General features: G+C 40.6%; 1 protein-coding gene across 5 annotated transcripts in view; it reads right to left on the bottom strand.

Annotated features, from left to right (window-relative positions):
• Nucleotides 1-875: 875 nt before the first annotated feature.
• tasp1 (taspase, threonine aspartase, 1) overlaps nucleotides 876-20,678 on the bottom strand; it is a 137,601-nt gene continuing 117,798 nt past the window's right edge. For 4 of the 5 annotated variants that reach the window (XM_072265475.1, XM_072265478.1, XM_072265477.1 and 1 more), the window contains 2 exons: nucleotides 18,191-18,211; nucleotides 876-3,007 (listed from right to left, as the gene is read on the bottom strand). In XM_072265475.1, coding sequence (XP_072121576.1) covers nucleotides 2,909-3,007; nucleotides 18,191-18,211 — 120 coding nt within the window. In that variant the 3' untranslated portion in view covers nucleotides 876-2,908. The remainder of the gene's footprint in view (nucleotides 3,008-18,190; nucleotides 18,212-20,678) is intronic. The other variant, XM_072265476.1, reaches the window with a different exon arrangement.

Below are 20,678 nucleotides of genomic sequence, written 5' to 3'. Positions count from 1 at the left end.
TAAAGAATGGACACCATTCACTTAACTGATTCAGCTTTCCATTAGAAACGTTTAATTTCTACCTCTTGGCATCAAATTCAATTTTGAATGGCATGCCCTTGCTTAACAATCATTGATGCAAGGTAATATTATGAACTCTGAATTATATATTTGTAATAGAAAGATAATTCAATGTAAGTGGTGCAATGGGTTGAAGATGGCTTTTTGCATGTTGGTCTTTGTCCATCAGGACATTGAGTATGTAAGTTAGGATGTTGCATTGCAGTTGTGCAAGATGTTGGTGAGTCTGCACTTGGGAGTATTGTATTCAGTCCCTGTCACTGCACTAAGAACATCAAATTGGCTTTAATGCAGAAAAGACTGAAGATGTTGCCAGGGCTTTGGGGGCCTGAGTTAGATGGAGAGGCTGAACAGCTAGGACTTTCTTCACTGGAGCGTAGGAGACTAGGAGGTGACCTTATAAAAGTCATGTCACCTTATAAAATGATGGGTGGCCTAGAAAGGGTGAATGCACATAGTCTGCTGAAAGAAGACAGATAGATGTGTCTAGTCTGTGGAAAGATATTAAGTCAGAATATGCCACATAGGTTTGTCATGTTCTCTCAACTTCATAATTTTAGGCTTCTAATGAACTGAAAAACCAAGATGAATATTATCCTGTTCTTTTTAAGCAGAGATATTTACCAAATAATTAATGTTTACAGCAAGGCAATAATTAAACATGGAACAGGTACTGCTTGAAGCATTGAACTTTTAAACCAGATTTTATTGTAGTTTCTTAATGATACACAACTTCATTTTAATGAAATTCTTTGAGCATATTCTTATGTCCAGTTCTGTTAAATCTGCAAATATTCACACACATTTTTTCCAAATGAGAGAAGTCTGCAAAATTTTATTAAAGCATATAAAACATTAACATGTTTTGTAATCAATTTAAAAGCACCAATGAAAGCTTTTCATTTAGCCCCGACAGTCTACATACAATATAATGGAATTAGTACAGTGCAACACCAGCTCTGATACGTTCAAGCTTTGCTCAAGATAGTTACATTTAAGACTATTTATCTTTGCTGTAAACTCAATATAAAATAGCACATTTAAATTCAACAGTAAAATATAAATTCTGTCAATGAACTTCTCCAAATTGTAAGTTTTCATAGCTGTAAAATGAATTTCAACATTTTCATGAACTAATCACAAACTCCCACTTGCTAGTTTTTCAGATGGTTGAGGGAGGTATCAAAGGTAGTCCTTTGTAGTTTTCTATCACATATTTAAAATTAAATAGTAGATTGGCACTCCAAAACGGAAAACTACACTAACCTATATACGTAATAAATATTTAATATTGCTTAATATGTAGCTTTGAGGCATATTTTTAACTCAGAATCCAGAAATATAGTGATAATAACCATCAAATGTATATAAGAAAGAATGACACAGAGAATTTATTACATAGAAGTTTCAAAATACTTTTCATAATATGGAAAGATTGTACACTTTTAGGAAAAGATTGCACTCTTTATCTTTGATTGTCCTGGATCCACAATTAAAAAAGACTAGCTCTGGCTTATTATATTAGATAAAATCAAGCATTTAACAAGCACTGCTCCCAGTGAATCAGGATTTCACTGGTGTTCTGAGGTTTCCCACAAATTGTCAACCAAATCTATGAAGCCAACATATAAATAGACGTTAAAAGCTACATCAGTTTACTTGTTCCCTCATTGGTGGTGGTGTTATCCCTCTAAGATTCTAAAGCCCCCCTGGAATTTCCTCCATAAATTTCTCCATTTCCTCTTCTGATTCCCTAAACCTATCTCTCTGCCCAGCCTTTGGTCACTCACCTTGATATCACCTTATGTGATTCAGCATTAAAATTGTTTTTAATACTCATACTAAGTGCCTCTACATACGTTACCATGGACAGGTCCTACACTTGGATGCTCCTGTTCAATAGAAACTGCATAAATTGGTTAAGTCAGCAAAATCAGGTGTTCTCACATACCAATTGTTGTTGAAACATAACTAAACAAAAAATGTGAACGAAGTACTGTTTTACAGGATATCATAATACAATTTGACTTGTGTATCAAATATGTTAATTGTACGTAATTTAAAATAAAAAATAAAAACATTTAGGATCTACATACATTGCACGAAGTTTAGTTAAATCTACAATTTTACTGTTTTTATCTTAAGCATATAATTTTCACCCACTCTTACATGTCATCAAATTTTCAGTCAAATTGCTATAAATTCAATATCATGTCCTGCATGACAGTACTAACAGCATGGTTAACAGTTTCACATTTAAATCATTTAACGCTGTTTTATACAATATCAGCATATTGTGCACACAATCATATCTTTTATCAGTATCTCTGTATATGAAAAATGTATTTATCTGAGCAAACCTCACATTAACTAACAGCCAAACATTGGTAAATATATTATAATTAGCCAATAAACTTGTGATGTAATCAATAATGATGAAATCACAGGCACTTACTAGTTACCGAACCAAGTGCCAAAGTAACACAATCCTGATCCTTTCAGATTAAAAGCATGGATGCATTGATTGAAACTCAAGTCAACTGGAAGGGTGGTTTTCTTTCATTTACCTTTTTGGAACGTGTGTACTAATCAAGAAAAAAATCTGGTAACAAACTTTTGAACATTCCAGCAAAGTTAATTACAATCATCTTTATTTTAGACAGATAATATGGGTCAAAAAAAGCAGCAAGTACTTGCATAATCAGGATATATAAAGTACAAAGTGCAATTTTTATTGTGGTACCAAAAAAAGATAAACTTCGCAATCTGCTTTTTATAATCACATTTATATAATTAAAATATAAGTAGTAGACTATAGTTAGTTCATCTGATTCTGTGTGTGGTAGAATTATTGGAGTGAGACAGAGGTTCGAAGCCTGCAAACACCACCTTCAATTGCCAGTGATTGCCCGGCCACAGCTCCTGGTGGAAGTCTTGATATGTGAGTCTGTGGGGAAAGATACATAGTGACTATTGAGATTTCAGTTAAACAAAACTGCTGAAAATTCAAAAATGTGAAATATCAACTGTTTCCCCCTCCACTGATGTTCTCTAACCTGCTGAGAATTTCCAACACTTTGTTTTTTCAGTTGCACATGATATTCAAAACATTGCTGGAGACATTTAGATCATGCAGCATCTGTAAAAGCTCTTTCAAATTTCTGGAGATGGATGGAGGAAAACGTTCAGACTGGTTGGATCACAGCTTGGTATGGGGGCTCCAATGCACAAGATTACAAGATCGTAGACAAAGCCAGCTCCATCATGGCTACCACCCTCCCCACCACTGAGAACATCTTTGAGAGACAGTGCCTCAAGCAGCTGACATTCATTATTAAGGTCTTTCATTATCTCGGGCATGTCCTCTTATCATTACTGCCATCAGGGAGGGGGTACAGAAGCTTGAAGATCCACACTCAGAAAATGCTTCTTCCCATCAGATTTCTGAACAGTTCACGAACACTACCTTATTATTATTATTACCTTATTTATTTTGCAACTTATAGTAAATTTGTCTTTGCATTGCACTGCTTTGCAAAACAACAAATTTCATATAATATAATAAACCTAATTCTGACAGAAAGGGAAATAGGATTAATATTTTATGCTGAGGACTCTTTGTTAGACCACTTTCTCGGTTTTGAATACGTGTCATCAGATTTGGAAAGTTAACTCTAGTTCCACAGATGCCGCCTGGCCAGCCGAACATTTTCTTTATTTTATTTTTATTTCAAATTTCCAGAAGCTGCAAATATTTTTTTATTTTCCTACACAATCATAATGTTTGACATGCAGTGGAATTAAGTACCACCTCCAGTACTGACAAAGAACTGTAGTGCTATTACAGTATGTATTATCAATACCAATTCCACTTACAATGAATTCTAAATCTGTACCCAGTCAGAATTTACCTAGAAATCAAGTTCAAGTTTATCGTCATTCAACCCTCCACATGTATACTGCCAAATGAAACAATGTTCCTCCGGACCAAGGTGCACAACACAGTGCATACAACTCACAACATAACACAAAGTAATATTACCACAAATAAACTAACAAATAATAAAATACGTGACTTTATGACACAGTTTTAAAAGTAAATAGTATAAGACTATTAAGACGTAGCAGAAGAATTAGGCTGTTTGGCCCATCTCTCTGCCATTCAATCATGGCTGATCCTTTTCTCCCCTCCTCAGCCCTACTCCCTGGCCTTCTCCCCATAACCTCTGATGCCATGTCCGATCAAGAACCTATCAAGCTCTGCCTTAAATACACCCAACAAGCTGGCCTCCACAGCTGCCTGTGGTAACAAATTCCAAATTCAGAGAAATTTCTCTGCATCTGTTTTAAATGGACAACCCTCTATCTTGAGACTATACTCTCTTGTCCTAGGCTCCCTCAGCATGGGAAACTTCATTTCCACATCTACTCTGTCCAGACCTTTCAACATTCATAAGGTTTCAATGAGATCCCTTCTCATCCTTCTAAACTCCAGTTGGTACAGACCCAGAGCTATCAAATGTTCCTAGTATGATAACCCTTTCATTCCCGGAACCATCCCTGTGACACACATCTGAACCCCACCAATGCCAGCACATCTTTTCTTAGATGAGGAGCCCAAAACTGTTCACAATACTCAAGGTGAGGCCTCACCAGTACCCTATAAGGCCTCTCAGTATCACATCCCTGCTCTTGTATTTTAGATCTCTTGAAATGAATTCTAACACTGCATTTGCCTTCCCCACCACCAACTCAACCTGCAAGTTAACCTTTATGGTGTTCTGCACAAGGACTCCCAAGTCCCTTTGCATCTCAGATTTTTGGATCTTCTCACCATTTAGAAAATATTTTATAAATACTCATGGCACTTCATCAGTGATGAGACCTGGATGGTGGTATGGAATTTAGTAGTTTCATAGCCCGGGGAAGAAGCTGTTTCCCATCCTCACACTCCTTGTCCTAATGCTCTGCTACCTTCTGCCTGAAGGTAGAGGGTCAAAGAGATTGTTGGAGGGACCTTTGACAATGCTAAGGGCCCTGTATATGCAACACTCCTAATACATATGTCAGATGGGTGAAAGAGAGACCCTGATGATCCTCTCAGCAGTCCTTGCAATCCTTTGTAGGTTGCTTGCAATTCCTATACCAGACAATGATGCAGCTGGTCACAACATTCTCAATGGGTCTCCTGTAAATATTTAGAATTGGGGAGGTGGGAAGCCTCGCTCACCTCAATCTCCTTTGGAAGTAGAGATGTTGCCATGCTTTCTTGACTAAAGAGGTAGTGTTGAGGGACCAGGTGGCATTCTCTGTTATGTGCACTTTCAAAACTTGGTGCTCCTATCTGTCTCCACAAAGGAGACATATATGTGCCTCGAGAAGTGGTTAGTCTGCACCTTTCTAAAGTCCATAATCATCTCTTTAGTCTTGTCCACGTTGAGGCTCAAGTTGTGCTTGCACCATTCGACAAGCCACTTTATCTCCTCTCTGTACACCATCTTGTCATCGTCGTTAATGAGGCCAACCTCTGTTGTGTGATCAGTGAACCTGATGATTCAGTTTCAACTGGATCTAGTAATGCAGTCATACACCTGCAGCATGAACAGCAGAAAGCTAAACACGCAGCCCTGGGGTTGCCAGTTTTCAGTGTGGTGGAGCTAGAAATGTTGCTGCCAATGAGGACTGACTGTGGCCTTTCTGACCGAAGTCCAAGATCAAGTTACAGAGAAAGGTGTTGAGACCCACCACACATCCTGGCGTACGAGGCACCATTTTCCAGGTGGCACAGGACTGAGTGGGTTAGAGGCTATTGGGGTCTGAAAGTTTTGTTTCTTTTCTTTCTCATGCCAGTTTGGGGTGGGGGTTGAAATCTTTCATCAACACTCAAGGTCTTCCTGTATTTAATGGCTATCTGGAGTGGACAAATATCAGAGTTGTATTACACATGCATACTTGACAATAGTGTTGGCGCATGGCCAAGTGGTTAAGGCGTTCGTCTAGTGATTTGAAGGTCGCTAGTTTGAGCCTTGGCTGAGGCAGCGTGTGTGTCCTTGAGCAAGGCACTTAACCACACATTGCTCTGCGACAACACCGGTGCCAAACTGTATGGGTCCTAATACCCTTCCCTTGGACAACATCGGTGGCATGGAGACGGAAGACTTGCAGCATGGGCAACTGCCGGTCTTCCATACAACCTTGCCCAGGCCTGCGACCTGGAAACCTTCCAAGGCGCAAGTTCATGGTCTCATGAGACTAACGGATGCCTTTACTTGACAATAAAATGAACCTTTGGTCGATTTGAGCAATAAGCAAAAAGGGTCCAGTGTAGCAGATTACAATCCATAACCAGCAACTCAAAAGCTTATTATTGTTGAGGGCAGCAGTACTGAATGGTAGTCATTAAGGCTAGTTACTATTGCCCTCTTGTGCACCTGGATGATGGTGGCTGCCTTGAAGCCTGCGGGGACAGTGGACTATACCAGGGAGATGTTGAATATGTCTGTTAGAACCTCTATTAACTGACTGAGCAGTCTCACAGCGCCCGACCAGATAATATTATCAGGCCACGGAGCTTTACATGGGTTGACCCTGGCTAAGGTCTTCCTCAAATCAATTACGGCCAGATATGAGTGTCTGCACCTCGGGGAAGGAGGGCCTTCCTTGCTGAACATCATTCCATGCATCAATCTGGGCGTAATAGACATTCAGCCTATCAGGAAGAGAGGCATCACTGCTGTTGATGTACAAAGTGTACTTGTAGTCCATTATGGTCTGAATGCCGTCCCAATGCGGCTGTTTCTGGTGTCACAGAAATGGATGTAACTTCTCTGTGAATAATCCTGTTTTGCCTTTCTGATGATTTGGGAATACATTGCTGTTGTCTTATTCCCCGAACTGAAGGCTGCATCTCTGATCTCCTAGCAATGTCTGGACGTCTGCTGTTAACCATGACTTCCGATTTGCCCTCACAGAGATATATTTAATAATGGCGACATCTTCAATGCACTTTTCCTTATAGCCAGTCACATATACAGCATATTCATCGATATTAATGTGATGGTCATAGGCAGCTGCCTCCCTGAGCACGCTCCAGTCCATGTTTTTATAATATAGTCTTGTAATGATGAGGTTGTTCCTTCTGGTGAGGTCTTTATCTCTTTTTGAACTGGTTTGACTCATTTAATCAATAGTCTATATGCAGATATGAGCATAATAAGTAAGTGTATAGAGTATCCAAGGTGGGGTGGGGGCAGGGGCAGCCTTGTATGCATCAGGCATATTGCTATAAACCAGGTTTACTGTGTCCTCACCACTCATTGAGGCAGGACTATTTTTAAGTTGGCAGGGCGGAAGTCACCAGCCATAATAAAGAAACTATTAGGGTGAATAGTTTGGAGGTTACTAGTAGCACCACAGAGCTCACGCAGTACTCCCTCAACACTAGCAATGGGGGGGTTGTATGCAACCACAATCAACAGAATCAATTCACCATTTAAAAACTCTGACCAGAGGTGAGCAGTGGGTCATTACTACCAAAGTGTTCTCACAGCAGTTCATATTAATGTAGATACAAAGCCCTCTTCCATGGGTTTTACTAGATGTCGTGGCATTCTTATCATCCTAAAAGAAATAAAACCCTCCCGCTCAATGGATACGTCTGCATTTTTACCAGGGAAATTTGGCCATCACTGTTCACTCACTGAACAACAATGACTTCATTGCTATTTAAAGGGGCCTTTTGGTGCAGGTTCCAGCACAGTCCTGGGAATCTAACACAGTTAAGAATCCTTTCAATTGTTCAAAAATCCATCTGGTTTTAGAGACCTCCAGTCCCTCTCTACCAATTCTTACAAGCCTGTATGACTTCCCCAAGATAAAACTCAACTTCAATTTAACATTTCCCTTCTCCAAGGCCCTATCTCCAGGGAGTGCTGCCCTTAAGCTTCAATCTCTACCAAACCTGCACAATAATCACAGAAGTCAACAGCATGTAATGAAGTGACGTTTCAGTGAGCTTTTAATAATGTAGATCAAGCCCAGTGCCTCTTTAATTACTCTTTTTAAATCCTCATTATTTTAAACATTTCAATAATATATTTTCTTGGCTTTCTCTCAAAAGAATTCCTGGTTCTTCAAGCTAACATTCACTAAACAATTCTAATTTTTTTTTAACTATCAAATGCCTAGATATGAATACAACAATCTAACGTGTATTAAAATGACTTTATCAGAATGGGATGATACCACCACTAGTTTGCATTTGCAATATCTGGCCAATGGTTACTGACAGCCATCACACTGGAATACTATATGTATACAGCATATTCAGATATATTGACATCAAAAATAAATATACATCTTTCATTGTAAATAATACAAAAATAATCTTATTTTATACATCTTGAGATAAATCAACAATTCTATTGATCGACGTGCACTACAACAAATCAACATGTGCAAAACACCATTTAAACACAGGCGACTGAATCTACCATTAGTGCTCAGATAAGACCATAAGATACTGGAGCAGAATTATGCCATTTGGTCCACCAAGTCTGCTCCGCAATTTGATCATGGCTGATCCAGTTTTCCTCCCAGCCCCAATCTGTCTTCTCCCTGTATCCCTTCATGCCCTGACCAATCAAGAATCTATCAACCTCTGCCTTAAATATACATAAAGACTCGGCCTGCCGGTGGCAAAGAATTCCACAGATTCACCACTCTCTGGCTAAAAAAAATTCTCCTCATCTCCTTTCTAAAAGGATGCCCCTCTATTCTGAGACTGTGTGCTCTGGTCTTGGATTCTACCACCACAGGAAACATCCTCTCCACATCCACTCTATCAAGACCTTTCACTGTTCGATAGTTTCAATGAGGTCACCCCTCATTCTTCTGAACTCCAGTGAATACAGGCCCAGAGCCATCAAATGCTCTTCATATGACAAGCCATTCAATCCCAGAATTTTTGTGAATCTCTTTTGAATTCTCTCCAGTTTCAGCACATTTTTTCTAAGATAAAGGGCCCAAACCTGCTCCCAATACTCCAAGTGAGGCCTCACCGGTGTTTTATAAAGTTTCAACATTACATTATTCCTTTTATATTTTAGCCCTCTTGAAATGAATGCTAACATTGTAATGCCTTCCTCACCATAGCCTCAATCTGCAAATTAATCTTGAAGAAATTCTGCACGTCTCCCAAGTCCCTTGGCACTTGTTTTTGTATCTTCTCTCCATTTAGAGTTACAAAATACACATGGACTAAGATGTTAACAGTCCTGTGCTATCACCAGTGGGATCATCATTTGATCTGCCACCTGTCTACGGCCCACATATGATCAAGGCTCCCGCGAGGTGGTGGGCCAGCAGTGCTAAAGCACCACCTCCCACTGGTGAGCTTAAAAACTTGGCATCTGCCTCTATCAGAGTTGTTGCTCACTTCCATCCAACAGATAGTCTACTCTTCAGGTGTCTATGCAACTACTGAAGGGTTTGCAAGATATGTATACACTGTCTGACTATCTGCCCCTCTGGACATACTTGGTCCACACCCATGATGATCCTGCTGGTTGACTTGATCTCTCTTCTAGTGAAGCCAAGGTCACGCAGCCACTTCTGAAGAGTGAACACAATAAACCCATGGCAGCCTACTTTGAATGGATAGCATGAGACCTTCCACCCTCTGTCTCTGCACTCTGATCTTAACTCTGCATATTTGGTTAACTTGCACTCATGGGCTTCATCGATGTTGTCTTCCCAGGGGACTGTGAGTTCACCAATAACCGCTTCTCTACTGCTGTCAGACCATACGATTATATCTGGACGCAATGTTGTGAAAGCTATTTGCTCTGGGAAACTGCCTTTCCCATCCAGGTCAGCCTTGACACACCAATCACTGGCTGAAGAAAGTATGCTCGATCGTGAGCCTATGCTGTACACCCTTGACTTGGAGCCTTCTTTCACAAATGATATCTCATGCCCCATGCTGCACAGAACACTGCAGAAGTTGTGCTGCAGTACTCTCTGCTCAACCGCTTCTGTTACAACTTTGAGAATGTTGTTATGTCTCCAAGTGTACATGCCGCTGGAAAGATTGACTCTGCATGCACTCAAGATATGTTGAAGTGTTCCCTTCTCGCCACAAGCAGCACACCTGTCTGTCTTATCTTCATACCAGGTGCTGAGGTTGGCAGGTGTTGGAAGCAGATCGTATGCTGCTCTGCATAAAAAAGAAATGCGGAGCGGTTCCATCTGCCACAGTACATTCCAAGATTGGTGTCGTTGTTCAACACTTTCCCACCGGGTCCAAGCCCCTTGTTTGTCCAGGCCAGCTGTTTTAGTTAACCTCTTCTACCACCCGTATTTCTTGTGTTACAAGCTCACGGCGCTCCTTACCTGTAGAAGATGACCACCACTTGTGGGTTGTCCATCCAAGTCCCTGGCGGCCTAGCTGGATAGCCCCAACCGTCTCCTTGTGCTTCAATCTGGACTCTGCCTCATCAACTTCTACATGGGCTGATCTCACATCTGGCTGGGTGTTCTTGATGACAGGGTCTTTTGAGTCTCGAAGCATCAAGAATGATCTTACCTTGGCTACCTTGACTTCCTCAACAAGGAATTGCACTGGGATGGTAAGCTTTGTCTGGCTACTGTGGATTGCAACATTGGTGAGGCTGCTCGGTACTCCAAGCCACTTCTTCACATACTTGTTGATCTTCCGTTCCATTGCCTCAATGTGGGACATTGCCACTTCATAGACAGTTAGCGGCCACATTATCCGTGGCATCAGTCCGTACTGCAAGCACCACAACTTCAACTTGCCAGGCAAGCCACACTTGTCAACAGACATCAGACCTCTGCTGATCTGTTCTGCTGTCTCTTGAACCCTCTTGGTGTCTCTCAGCTCCTCTGTGTACCATCGCCCGAGGCTCTTAACTGGTTGGTCCTGAATGGATGGAATCTCCTCTCCACAAAGGGTGAAATGAAAGTCAACCAGCTTTCCTCTCCTAAGAACAAGGCTCCTTGACTTCTTGGTCTTGAACTTCATTCTTCCCCAATCCATTAGCTCCTCGAGTCTAGATAGTACATTTTCCACTGCCTCCGTGCTGGGACCCAAAAGGGTAAGATCATCCATGCACGCTCGTATTGGTGGTAACTCCTCTCCGCCATCAAGTGCGACACCTGGTCCCACTGATTCTACAGCCCCCACAATAACCTCCATGGCTAACACAAAAAGGATGGGTGAAATTGCACATCCCATTGGGATTCCAACATCCAAGCTCTGCCACCTAGTTGTAAACTGCTGAGTGGTAAACCTCATCCAGAAATTGTTGTAGTACCGCATAACAAAGTTCCTCACCTTCGCAGGAATCCATAGGAATTCCATTGCAAACTCAATCAGGACATGGGGAACAGAAGCATACGCATTTGCCAGATCAAGCCAAACTACAGCCAGATTTCTTCTCAACCTTTTTGACTCCTGGATGGTATGCCATATCATACTAGAATGTTCAAGGCATCCTGGGAAGGCTAGTATTCCTGCCTTCTGCACAGATGTATTTACTAATCCATTTTCAATCACCAAATGAAGATATTCTTTCTGTCAGAATGCCAAACATAATCTTCCCCTCTACATTCAGGAGTGAAATTGGTCGGAACTGATTCAAAGTAGAAGAATTCTCTTCCTTCGGGATGTATACTCCTTCAGCCTCACTCCATGACAAAGGAAAAACACCTTGTCTTCACACCACCTTTAACAATCTCCACAAGTATTTCCTCAGCTGTTCACACTTCTTGAACACCTTATACGGCACTCCATTAGGTCCTGGCACTGAGCATGACCTTGCCTTTCTGATGAACCGTTTGACTTCTGCCAGTTTGGGTTCTGACAAATCGAACTTCACTCCTCGCCTGGTAGGCTTCACAAGCCCTGAAATGTCAAGCAAAGGAGCCTCCTGCTGTTCGTTAGAGTAAGTGCTTGCCAGGTGATCCTCAAGTTCTTGTTGAGAGATGTTAAGCTGCCCACTCTTACTTTGTTCAAACAGTTTCTTTGTGAACTCGTGAGGGTTCTCAAAGAATGACTTCCTTGCCTTTGCTCTCTTCTTTCTCTTTTTACGTTGTGACTCTGCATGATGGAGTGATGCTAACTTTATTCGAAAATGCTCTCGGAGATCAGAAAGCCCTGGCTTGTCACCCTCACTTGCTACCTTCTGCCTCTGTCTCAACGATCTAAGCTCTCTCCTCAACCTACTAATCTCCTTCTGGCGCCTGCTTGGTTGCTGTGTAGGCTTTGTTTTCTTCAACTCAACCAAACCAAACCTGTACTTTCCAACATCGTAAATCATATCGCCCATCACTTCCACAACTTTCTCTTTGATGTTCCCCTGAGAGTGTTCTCCAACATCATACTGATATCCTCATCAAATACATGCCAAGCTTTCTCATCTGCCATTGCTGGCCACTTGACCTTCCTCTTCTTCTCTACCTCCTCACCACTGCCATCATGCGAAGAATCTACCTGGGTACTATGGTCTGAAACCTGACCTGGGTTATCTCTCGTCTGACCTGGAGTATGATAACGCTCTCCAGAGCGAATTGCTGTGGCTTGTGAATCAGTGGTTGAAAAGACCACATCATCTGTGCTTGGTGAAGAAATCTCATCTTCATCCACTGGGATGGAATAGCACTTCAACTTTGCTTGGTGGACTCGTAAACCTTTAATGCTGGAAAACGCTCTCCCACACCAACACACTGGACACTCAGAGCCTCTTATCCTAGCTCTTGGTGGTAGTCGTTCCCTGTAATGAACTGTATCTGTCCGATTGGGTCCATCATTCTCCCTCCTTCTCGGAGGACCCCGAGGGTATGTTTCTCCATGTAAACTAGAAAATAGTCAATCCTTTCATTTCTTCTACCAAAGTGCATGACCATACACTTCCCAACACTGTATTCCATCTGTAGTATCTTTGCCCATTCTCCTAATCTGGCTAAGTGCTTCTGGTCCAGGTCTACCTTCAAATCTTTCATTTCTCAAGAATCTTCTCTCTAGTTATAGTAACTTTTCACACTTCATGATCCCTGACACCTGGAACTTCCACCATACTGCTAGTGTCTTCCACAGAGAAGACTGGTGCATAATACTTATTCAGTTTGTCTGCTGTTTCGTTGTCCCTCATTATCTCTCCAGCATCATTTTCCAGTGGTCCGATATCCACTCACGCTTCTTTTATATTTTGTGTATCTGAAGAAACTTTTGATATCCTCTTTAATATTGAACAAATCCTGACCGGGATCTGGGCCATACCCTCCAACTATCCGGACCTGCCTCTTCGTTGTTTTGCACTACCTTACTTTCCCTTTTCTATTTATGATCTATAATTTAAATTTTTAATATTCACTATCTTTACTCCAGGGAGCACGAAGAACAGAATCAAGTATCGCTGTGATGATTGTACGTTCTAGTATCAATTGTTTGGTGACAAAGTATAAAAAAAATATTATTGGCTAGCTTACTTTCATATTCCATCTTTACCTTCTTAATGTTTTTTAGTTGCCTTCTGTTGGTTTTTAAAAGCTTATTAATCCTGTAACTTCCCACTAATTTTTACTCTATACTATGCACTCCCTTTAGCGTTTATGTTGGCTTTGATTTCTCTTGTTAGCCACAATTGTGTCATCTTTCCTTTAGAATACTTCTTAATCTAATCTAATCTAATCCTTTTTGGGATGGATATACAGTATCCTATGCCTTCCAAATTGCTCCAAGAAATTCCAGCCACTGCTGCTCTGCCATCATCCCTGCCAGTTTTCTTTTCCAATCAATTCTGACTGAGTACTCTCTTCTGCCTTTGTAATTCCCTTTACTCCACTGCAATACTGATACATCTGACTTCAGTTTCTCCTCCTCAAATTTCTGGGTGAATTTGATCATATTATGATCACTTGCCTCTAAGGGTTTCTTTACCTTAAGGTCTCTAATCAGTTCTGGTTCATTGCACAACACCCGATCCAGAATAGCTGCTCCTCTAGTGGGCTCAACTATGAGCTGCTCTAAAAAGCCATCTTGTAGGCACTCTAGAAACTCCTCCTCCTGGAATCCACTGCCAACCTGATTCTCCCAATCTACCTGCATATTGATGTCCCCCATGACTATTGTAACATTCCCCTTTTGGCATGCATTTTCTAGCTCCCATTGTAATTTGTAGGCCACACCCTTACTACTGTTTGGGGCTCTGTATACAACTCACATCAGGGTCTTTTGACCCTTGCAATTCCTTAGCTCTACCCACAAAGATACAACCCCTTCTGACCCCACTGCCTTCCTGCCTGTCCTTTTGATACAGTGTGTATCCTTGGATATTAAGCTCCCAGCTATAATCTCCTTCAGCCAACTATGCTGCAAGTTCATCTACCTTATTCCATATACTGCACGCATTCAAATACAGTACCTGTACTCAATCTTTTCAATTTTGTCTGCCTTTTACTTTGTAGCTCATCCTTTGACTACAATTTTGCCCTATCAACAGCCTCTCCTCACTACACATTGCCTCTATAAACTAGCTACCTCATCTTCAGCACTATGATCCACCTTTTCTACAAACTCGATCCTGCTTCACTATCCATTAAGATCATGGCCTCAATGCTTAATCCTCAGAATCCTCTGCTCGGCTCAGATCAATATTTCATCTTAGTTTCTGAAATATGCAACGACTACAAAACTCTGAAGAAAATTCCAAAGATTCATCATCCTCTAAAAAGAAAATAATCCTCACCTGCATTTTAAATAGGTAGAGCCCTTAATTCTAAATACCCTACAAGGTAGCAAAATACTCTCAGCATCTATCCTGTCAAGCCTTTCCAGAATTTTAAAAGATTCAGTAAGTAGATAGGTTTGACATGATATATGATGAGATTAAGAACAATGGCCTAATCTCCTCACAAAATAAATCCTTCAATCAAACAATTAATTCAGCAAATCATTTTTCAACTGTTCCTAATGCAAGTATATTACTCCTATATGATTATAAAAAACTTTCCTCCTTGTATTCCATTTCCTTTTCTACAAATACCAAAACTTCCACTTCCTTATTAATTATTCTTAGATGCATGCCAAGTTGCTGTTTTCCATGAACACACCTAGATTCAACTGCGCAGTAGTAACCTTTGGCCTCTATAGTATTCTGCTTTTATATAATGTTTAACAAAACAGATAATCTCTGATTTCTCCATTTTACTCTCAACAAGTGAACATTTTGCCTATTGCTAATGTGGCTCTCTCCTTTTACAGAATATTTCTGTTTGACTCTGTGCCATCAATAAAAATGGCTAGAGTAGTCTCTGCCTCTCCATCTTCGTTGTCACATAGTTCCCAGGAGTGAACATGAACATCATGAATAGCCTGTCCTGGTTCAACCATGTAAATGCCATGCCCAAGAAAGCTCACCTAGCAGATACAGCTCAGTGCATCATAGAAACAAGTCTCCTCTCCATGGACTCTGTCTACACTTCTCGCTGCCTCAGAAGAGCAGTCAGCATGATCAAAGACCCCACTCTCCCCAAACTTCTCTCTTCTCTCCCATAAGGCAGAAGATACAAAAGCCTAAAAGCCTGTACCATATGCCTCAAGGACAGCTACTATCCCGCTGTTGAATAGCTCCTTAGTATAAAATAGACTGACTCTCGACCTCACCATCCATCTCATTATCTTGCACCTTATTGTCTACCTGCATTTGGACTTTCTCTGTAGTTATTACTTTACCCTTATACTACCTCAAAGCACTGTGTAATAAACTATAAGAAAAGTAAGCAAGACAAGCTTTATACATGTGACATTAATAAACCAATTCTAGTTGTATACAGTGAGGCCCAAAATCATATCAATTGCTAGTTACAGAAGAATCTGGTTGTCATTATATACGAAATACAGATGCAGCTATAGCAACATAAAATGACCCGTTCTTTTACTAGTTATCTAATCCTCCATCCATGCTAAATGCCATCAATGCTTTAGGTCAGCGGTCCCCAACCACCGGGCTGCAAAGCATGTGCTACCGGGCCACGAGGAAACAATATGATTTGGCGATATGAGTCAGCTGCACCTTTCCTCGTTCCCTGTCATGCCCACTGTTTAGCCTGATCGCACATGAGGTCGTTACGCACATTTCATCCATGTCAGTGCGGGAAGAAGATCAACTCCTCGAGCTTGCAAATGACGATGGGATGAAAAGTACATTTGACATAACATCTCTGCCGGCATTCTGGATCAAAGTGAAGGCTGAATATCCTGAGATAGCCACAAAAGCACTGAAAACGTTGCTTCCATTCCCAACATATTTCTGCAATGAATGCAATGAAAACTAAATTATGGAATAGACTGGACATAAGGAACCCCCTTTGAGTATCGCTGTCTCCCATCACCCCTCAATGGCACCGTGTTGTTACAGGGAAACAAGCCCAGGGCTCTCACTGATTCAGCAATATTGGTCTGTTGCAATGATTTTATATGTTCATACGGGGAAAATATGTGCTGTGTGTTTAATAGCGAAATGTTACTTAAAATGTAATGATGCTATTGGCTTATAAGTGACTTATACAGTAATTGACTTATCACTATATTCATGCGAGGAAAATATGCGCTGTGTTTAATATTAAATTCGTTAGGTAAACCCTTTTAGAAATGAAATTGAGTGTATTAGCCACTAAAAAGTGACTTATAGTTGACTGATCTATATTCTGGTCGTGATTCCCCCCAAACAGAATTGCCAAAAACGATCTGTAGAAAAAAAAATTGGCACGTACACGCATGCGCACACAGGTGCCCGTGCAAGGCTTCATGGTAATTGTAGTCTTCTCAGGGTAAACAATGTATTTGACGGTTACTCGTCTGCTGGCAACCCTACCCCGCCCCCCACCGCAACTAGTCGGCCGGTCCGCAAGAATATTATCAATAATAAACCGGTCCGCAGTGCAAAAAAGGTTGGGGGCCCCTGGTTTAGGTTTTGTCATCATCTCTTATGGGCAGTTTACTTAACGTTCTTTGGAAATCCAAATGCACAGCTTCAACTCATTCCCCATTATTCATTATGCACATGAAACCCAACACTAACAAATTTGTGAAACACAATTTCTCTTTTAGGAAACAGTTATAAAATTACGGATAGCATAATTTTCGATGAACTAAAATGAGAATCCGTCTTAAGGAAATAAAATCAATTCACAATTTAACTTCCAAATGATACTTTGTGGCTAGTGAAAACAATAATTGAGTGTGGGACATTCCTGTCCCACTGAAATTATATAAGGAAAGGCAAAAGATGGATGTTCCTACAATTACAACATTGTTAAAGGTGTATCCCTGCCACTCAAGGTACAATTCAGGACAGATCAGTTTTTTCACGTAACCTTCTGGATGTAGAATCATGGAGCCATCCTTCAACACTGTAATAAAAGGGGGATATTCTGGAGTTTAAATTGGTTTTTGGAACACTCAAGGAGTTCTGCTAGTTGGAATGTGTTGCCATTATAAATATGTAATTCTGTAAATTTACTTGGCTACATTGCAAATGTTAAAGTTAAGTGGGTGATTGTAACAATTGAAACTGTAGTTAATCATTTGATATCTTTGTGTTGAAGAAGTTTAAAATGTATTGTCAGGAGACTGAGATCTTGGATTCATTCTCCAGGGTTGCTGGGTAAATAAGTAATTTTATATTTCTCAGTCACAGATTCCATGTAACTGAGTTTTAGTCGGTCACAATATAAATCATAATACAATTAAGTAGAATCAACATGATTTTTTTAAATGTCTGCCTTGAACAGTCATATTTGTCTCCTAAATCTGCTGGGACACTAGCAGTATCTGGGGAATTTGGGAAGATGCATCTTCTCTACAGTCCAGTCTCTGTGGATTTGTAGTTTGAGTGGAGGGGGTGAAAGAAGGAAAGTAATTACTCAATATTTTGCATCTGTGGTTTACCTTAAAAAACTGAAATAATCCTACCCACATGTACTGCTGAGAGGCACAAGACTCGGTTCATGAACATAATTACAACTTATGAATTAACTGACAAATCTCATGTGTAAATTTGGTTATTGTATAATGCACTACTCTTCAAAAAGTTAGTTTTAATCTTACCGCAATTCCAATTGTCTTCAGCTAGTAAAAGAACAAAGGAGAAAACATTGGAAGAACATATGTAAAGTGTAATCTTCAGCTGTAGAAAATAGCTTTTGCTTTGTTCCTGCATTGGTCTGTTGGTGTATTTTGACAATGGCAATAATATTTCTAGCCATTTCCCTGCACCACAAAAAGAACTTTTTATCATCACTGATCAAGACAACAGATGTCAGCCAAAAAAACTGCCATTAACCAGCACAAGTCGACTGGAAAACTGCAAATGTCACTCTACTCTTGAATAAGGGAGAGAGGCAGAAGAAAGGAAATTATAGGCCAGATAGTCTGACCTCAGTGGTTGAGAAGAATTTGGAGTCGATTGTAAGGACGTGGAAGCACATGATAAAATAGACCATAGTCAGCAACATTTCCTCAAGGGAAAATATTGCCCGACAAATCTGTTGGAATTCTTCGAAGAAATAACTAGTTGAACAGACAAAATTAGTTGATGTTGTGTACTTATTCAGAAGGCCTTTGACAAGGTGCCACACGAGGCTGCTTTAACAAGTTAAGAGCACATGGTATGACAGGAAAGATGCTAACATGGATAAAGCAGTGGCTGATTGGCAGAAGGCAAAGAGTTAGAATAAAGAGAGCTTTTTCTGGCTGGTTGCCAGTGACTAGTGGTGTTCCACAGCACACAGTGTTGGCACTAATTCCTTTTATTTAACATAGAACATAGAAATCTACAGCACATTGCAGGTCCTTCAGCCCACAATGTTGTGCCGACCATGTAACCTACCGCATAGCCCTCTATTTTTCTAAGCTCCATGTACCTACCTAAGAGTCCCTTAAAAGACCCTATTGTATCCACCTCTACCACTGTTGTTGGCAGTGCATTCCACACACTAACCACTCTCTCTCTGTGAGAAACATACCTCTGATTCTACCTACTTCCATGCATCTTAAAACTATGGCCCCACATGCTAGCCATTTCAGCCCTGGGAAAAAGCCTCTGACTATCCACACCATCAATGCCTCTCATCATCTTATACACCTCTGTCAGGTCACCTCTCATCCTCTGTCGCCCTAAGGAGAAAAGGCCAAGTTCACTCAATCTATTCTCATAAGGCATGCTCTCCAGTCCAGGCAACATTCTTGTAAATCTGCACACTCTGTCTAGAGTACCCATATCCTTCCTGCTGTGAGGTGACCAGAACGGAACACCATATCAACCATTTGGATGACTGAATTGATGGTTTTGGTGCAAATTTTGTGGACCATATGAAGATAGGCAGAGGGGCAGGTAGTTTTGAAGAAGTAGAGAGGCTACAGAGGACTTGGACAGATTAGGAGAACGGGCAAAGAGATTGCAGATAGAATATAGTGTCAGGAAGTGTTTAGTCATGCACTTTGGTAGAAAAAAAATCAAAAGGTAGCCTATTTTCTAAATGGGAGAGAAAATACAAAAAAAAAACTCAGGTGCAAAGGGACTTGGCAGTCATTGTGCACAATTTCCTAAAGATTAATTTTCAGGTCGAGTCTGTGGTGAAGGAGGCAAATGCATTGTTAGCAATCATTTCAAGAGAACTAAAATATAAAAGCGAGGATGTAATGTTGAGACTTTATAATGCACTGGTGAGGCCTTGCTTGGAGTACTGGAAGCAGTTTTGGACCCCTTAGAAAGGACATTCTGAAAATGGAGAGGATACAAAGGAGTTTCACAAAAAATGATTCCAGGATTGATTGGCTTGTCATATGAGGAGTGTTTGATGACTCTGGGCCTGTATTCACTGGAATTCAGAAGATTGAGGGGTGACCTCATTGAAACCTATCAAATGGAGAAAGGCCTTGATAGAGTGGATGTGGAAAGGATGTTTCCTATGGTGGGAGAGTCTAAGATCACAACCTCAGAATACAGGGGCATCTTTTTATGGAAATACAGAGGAACTTCGTTAGCCAGAGAGTGGTGAATCGATGGAATTCTTTACCACAGGCAGCTATGGAGGCCAAGTCTGAATGTACATTTAGGCAGAGTTTGATAGATTCTTGATTAGTCAGGGTAGGAAGGGATACAGGGGGAAGGCAGGAGATTGGGGCTGAGAGGAAAAATGGAACAGCCATGATGAAATGGAGGAGCAGACTCGATGGGCCAAATGGCTTAGTTCTGCTCCTTTATCTTATGGTCTTATACACAGTATCAGGCTACACACATGAAAATACATTAGATCAGTTTACAACTTGAATTACAACTGCGAACTTGAGTAGCTAACCGGAAAATAACATCTGCTTTAAACAGATCACAATCTTATAGCAACTATTCTAATCATAGAAAAGAATTATAATAAGTTGATTTTAAAACTCTTTCATTGATACTGCTTTTAATTTGATCTCTTAATATTTTATTTAAAAATAAAAACACTCAGCTTCTCTCCAGCCACTCCTACAATAGTTACAAAAACACAACTTAGGTCATCAAGACATTGATTTTTCTGAATTGCTGCATTTA

This window comes from Mobula birostris, chromosome 8 (assembly GCF_030028105.1).
Source record: "Mobula birostris isolate sMobBir1 chromosome 8, sMobBir1.hap1, whole genome shotgun sequence".
NCBI classification, from domain to species: Eukaryota; Metazoa; Chordata; class Chondrichthyes; order Myliobatiformes; family Myliobatidae; genus Mobula; species Mobula birostris.
This window is presented reverse-complemented; position numbering and strand designations above follow the sequence as displayed.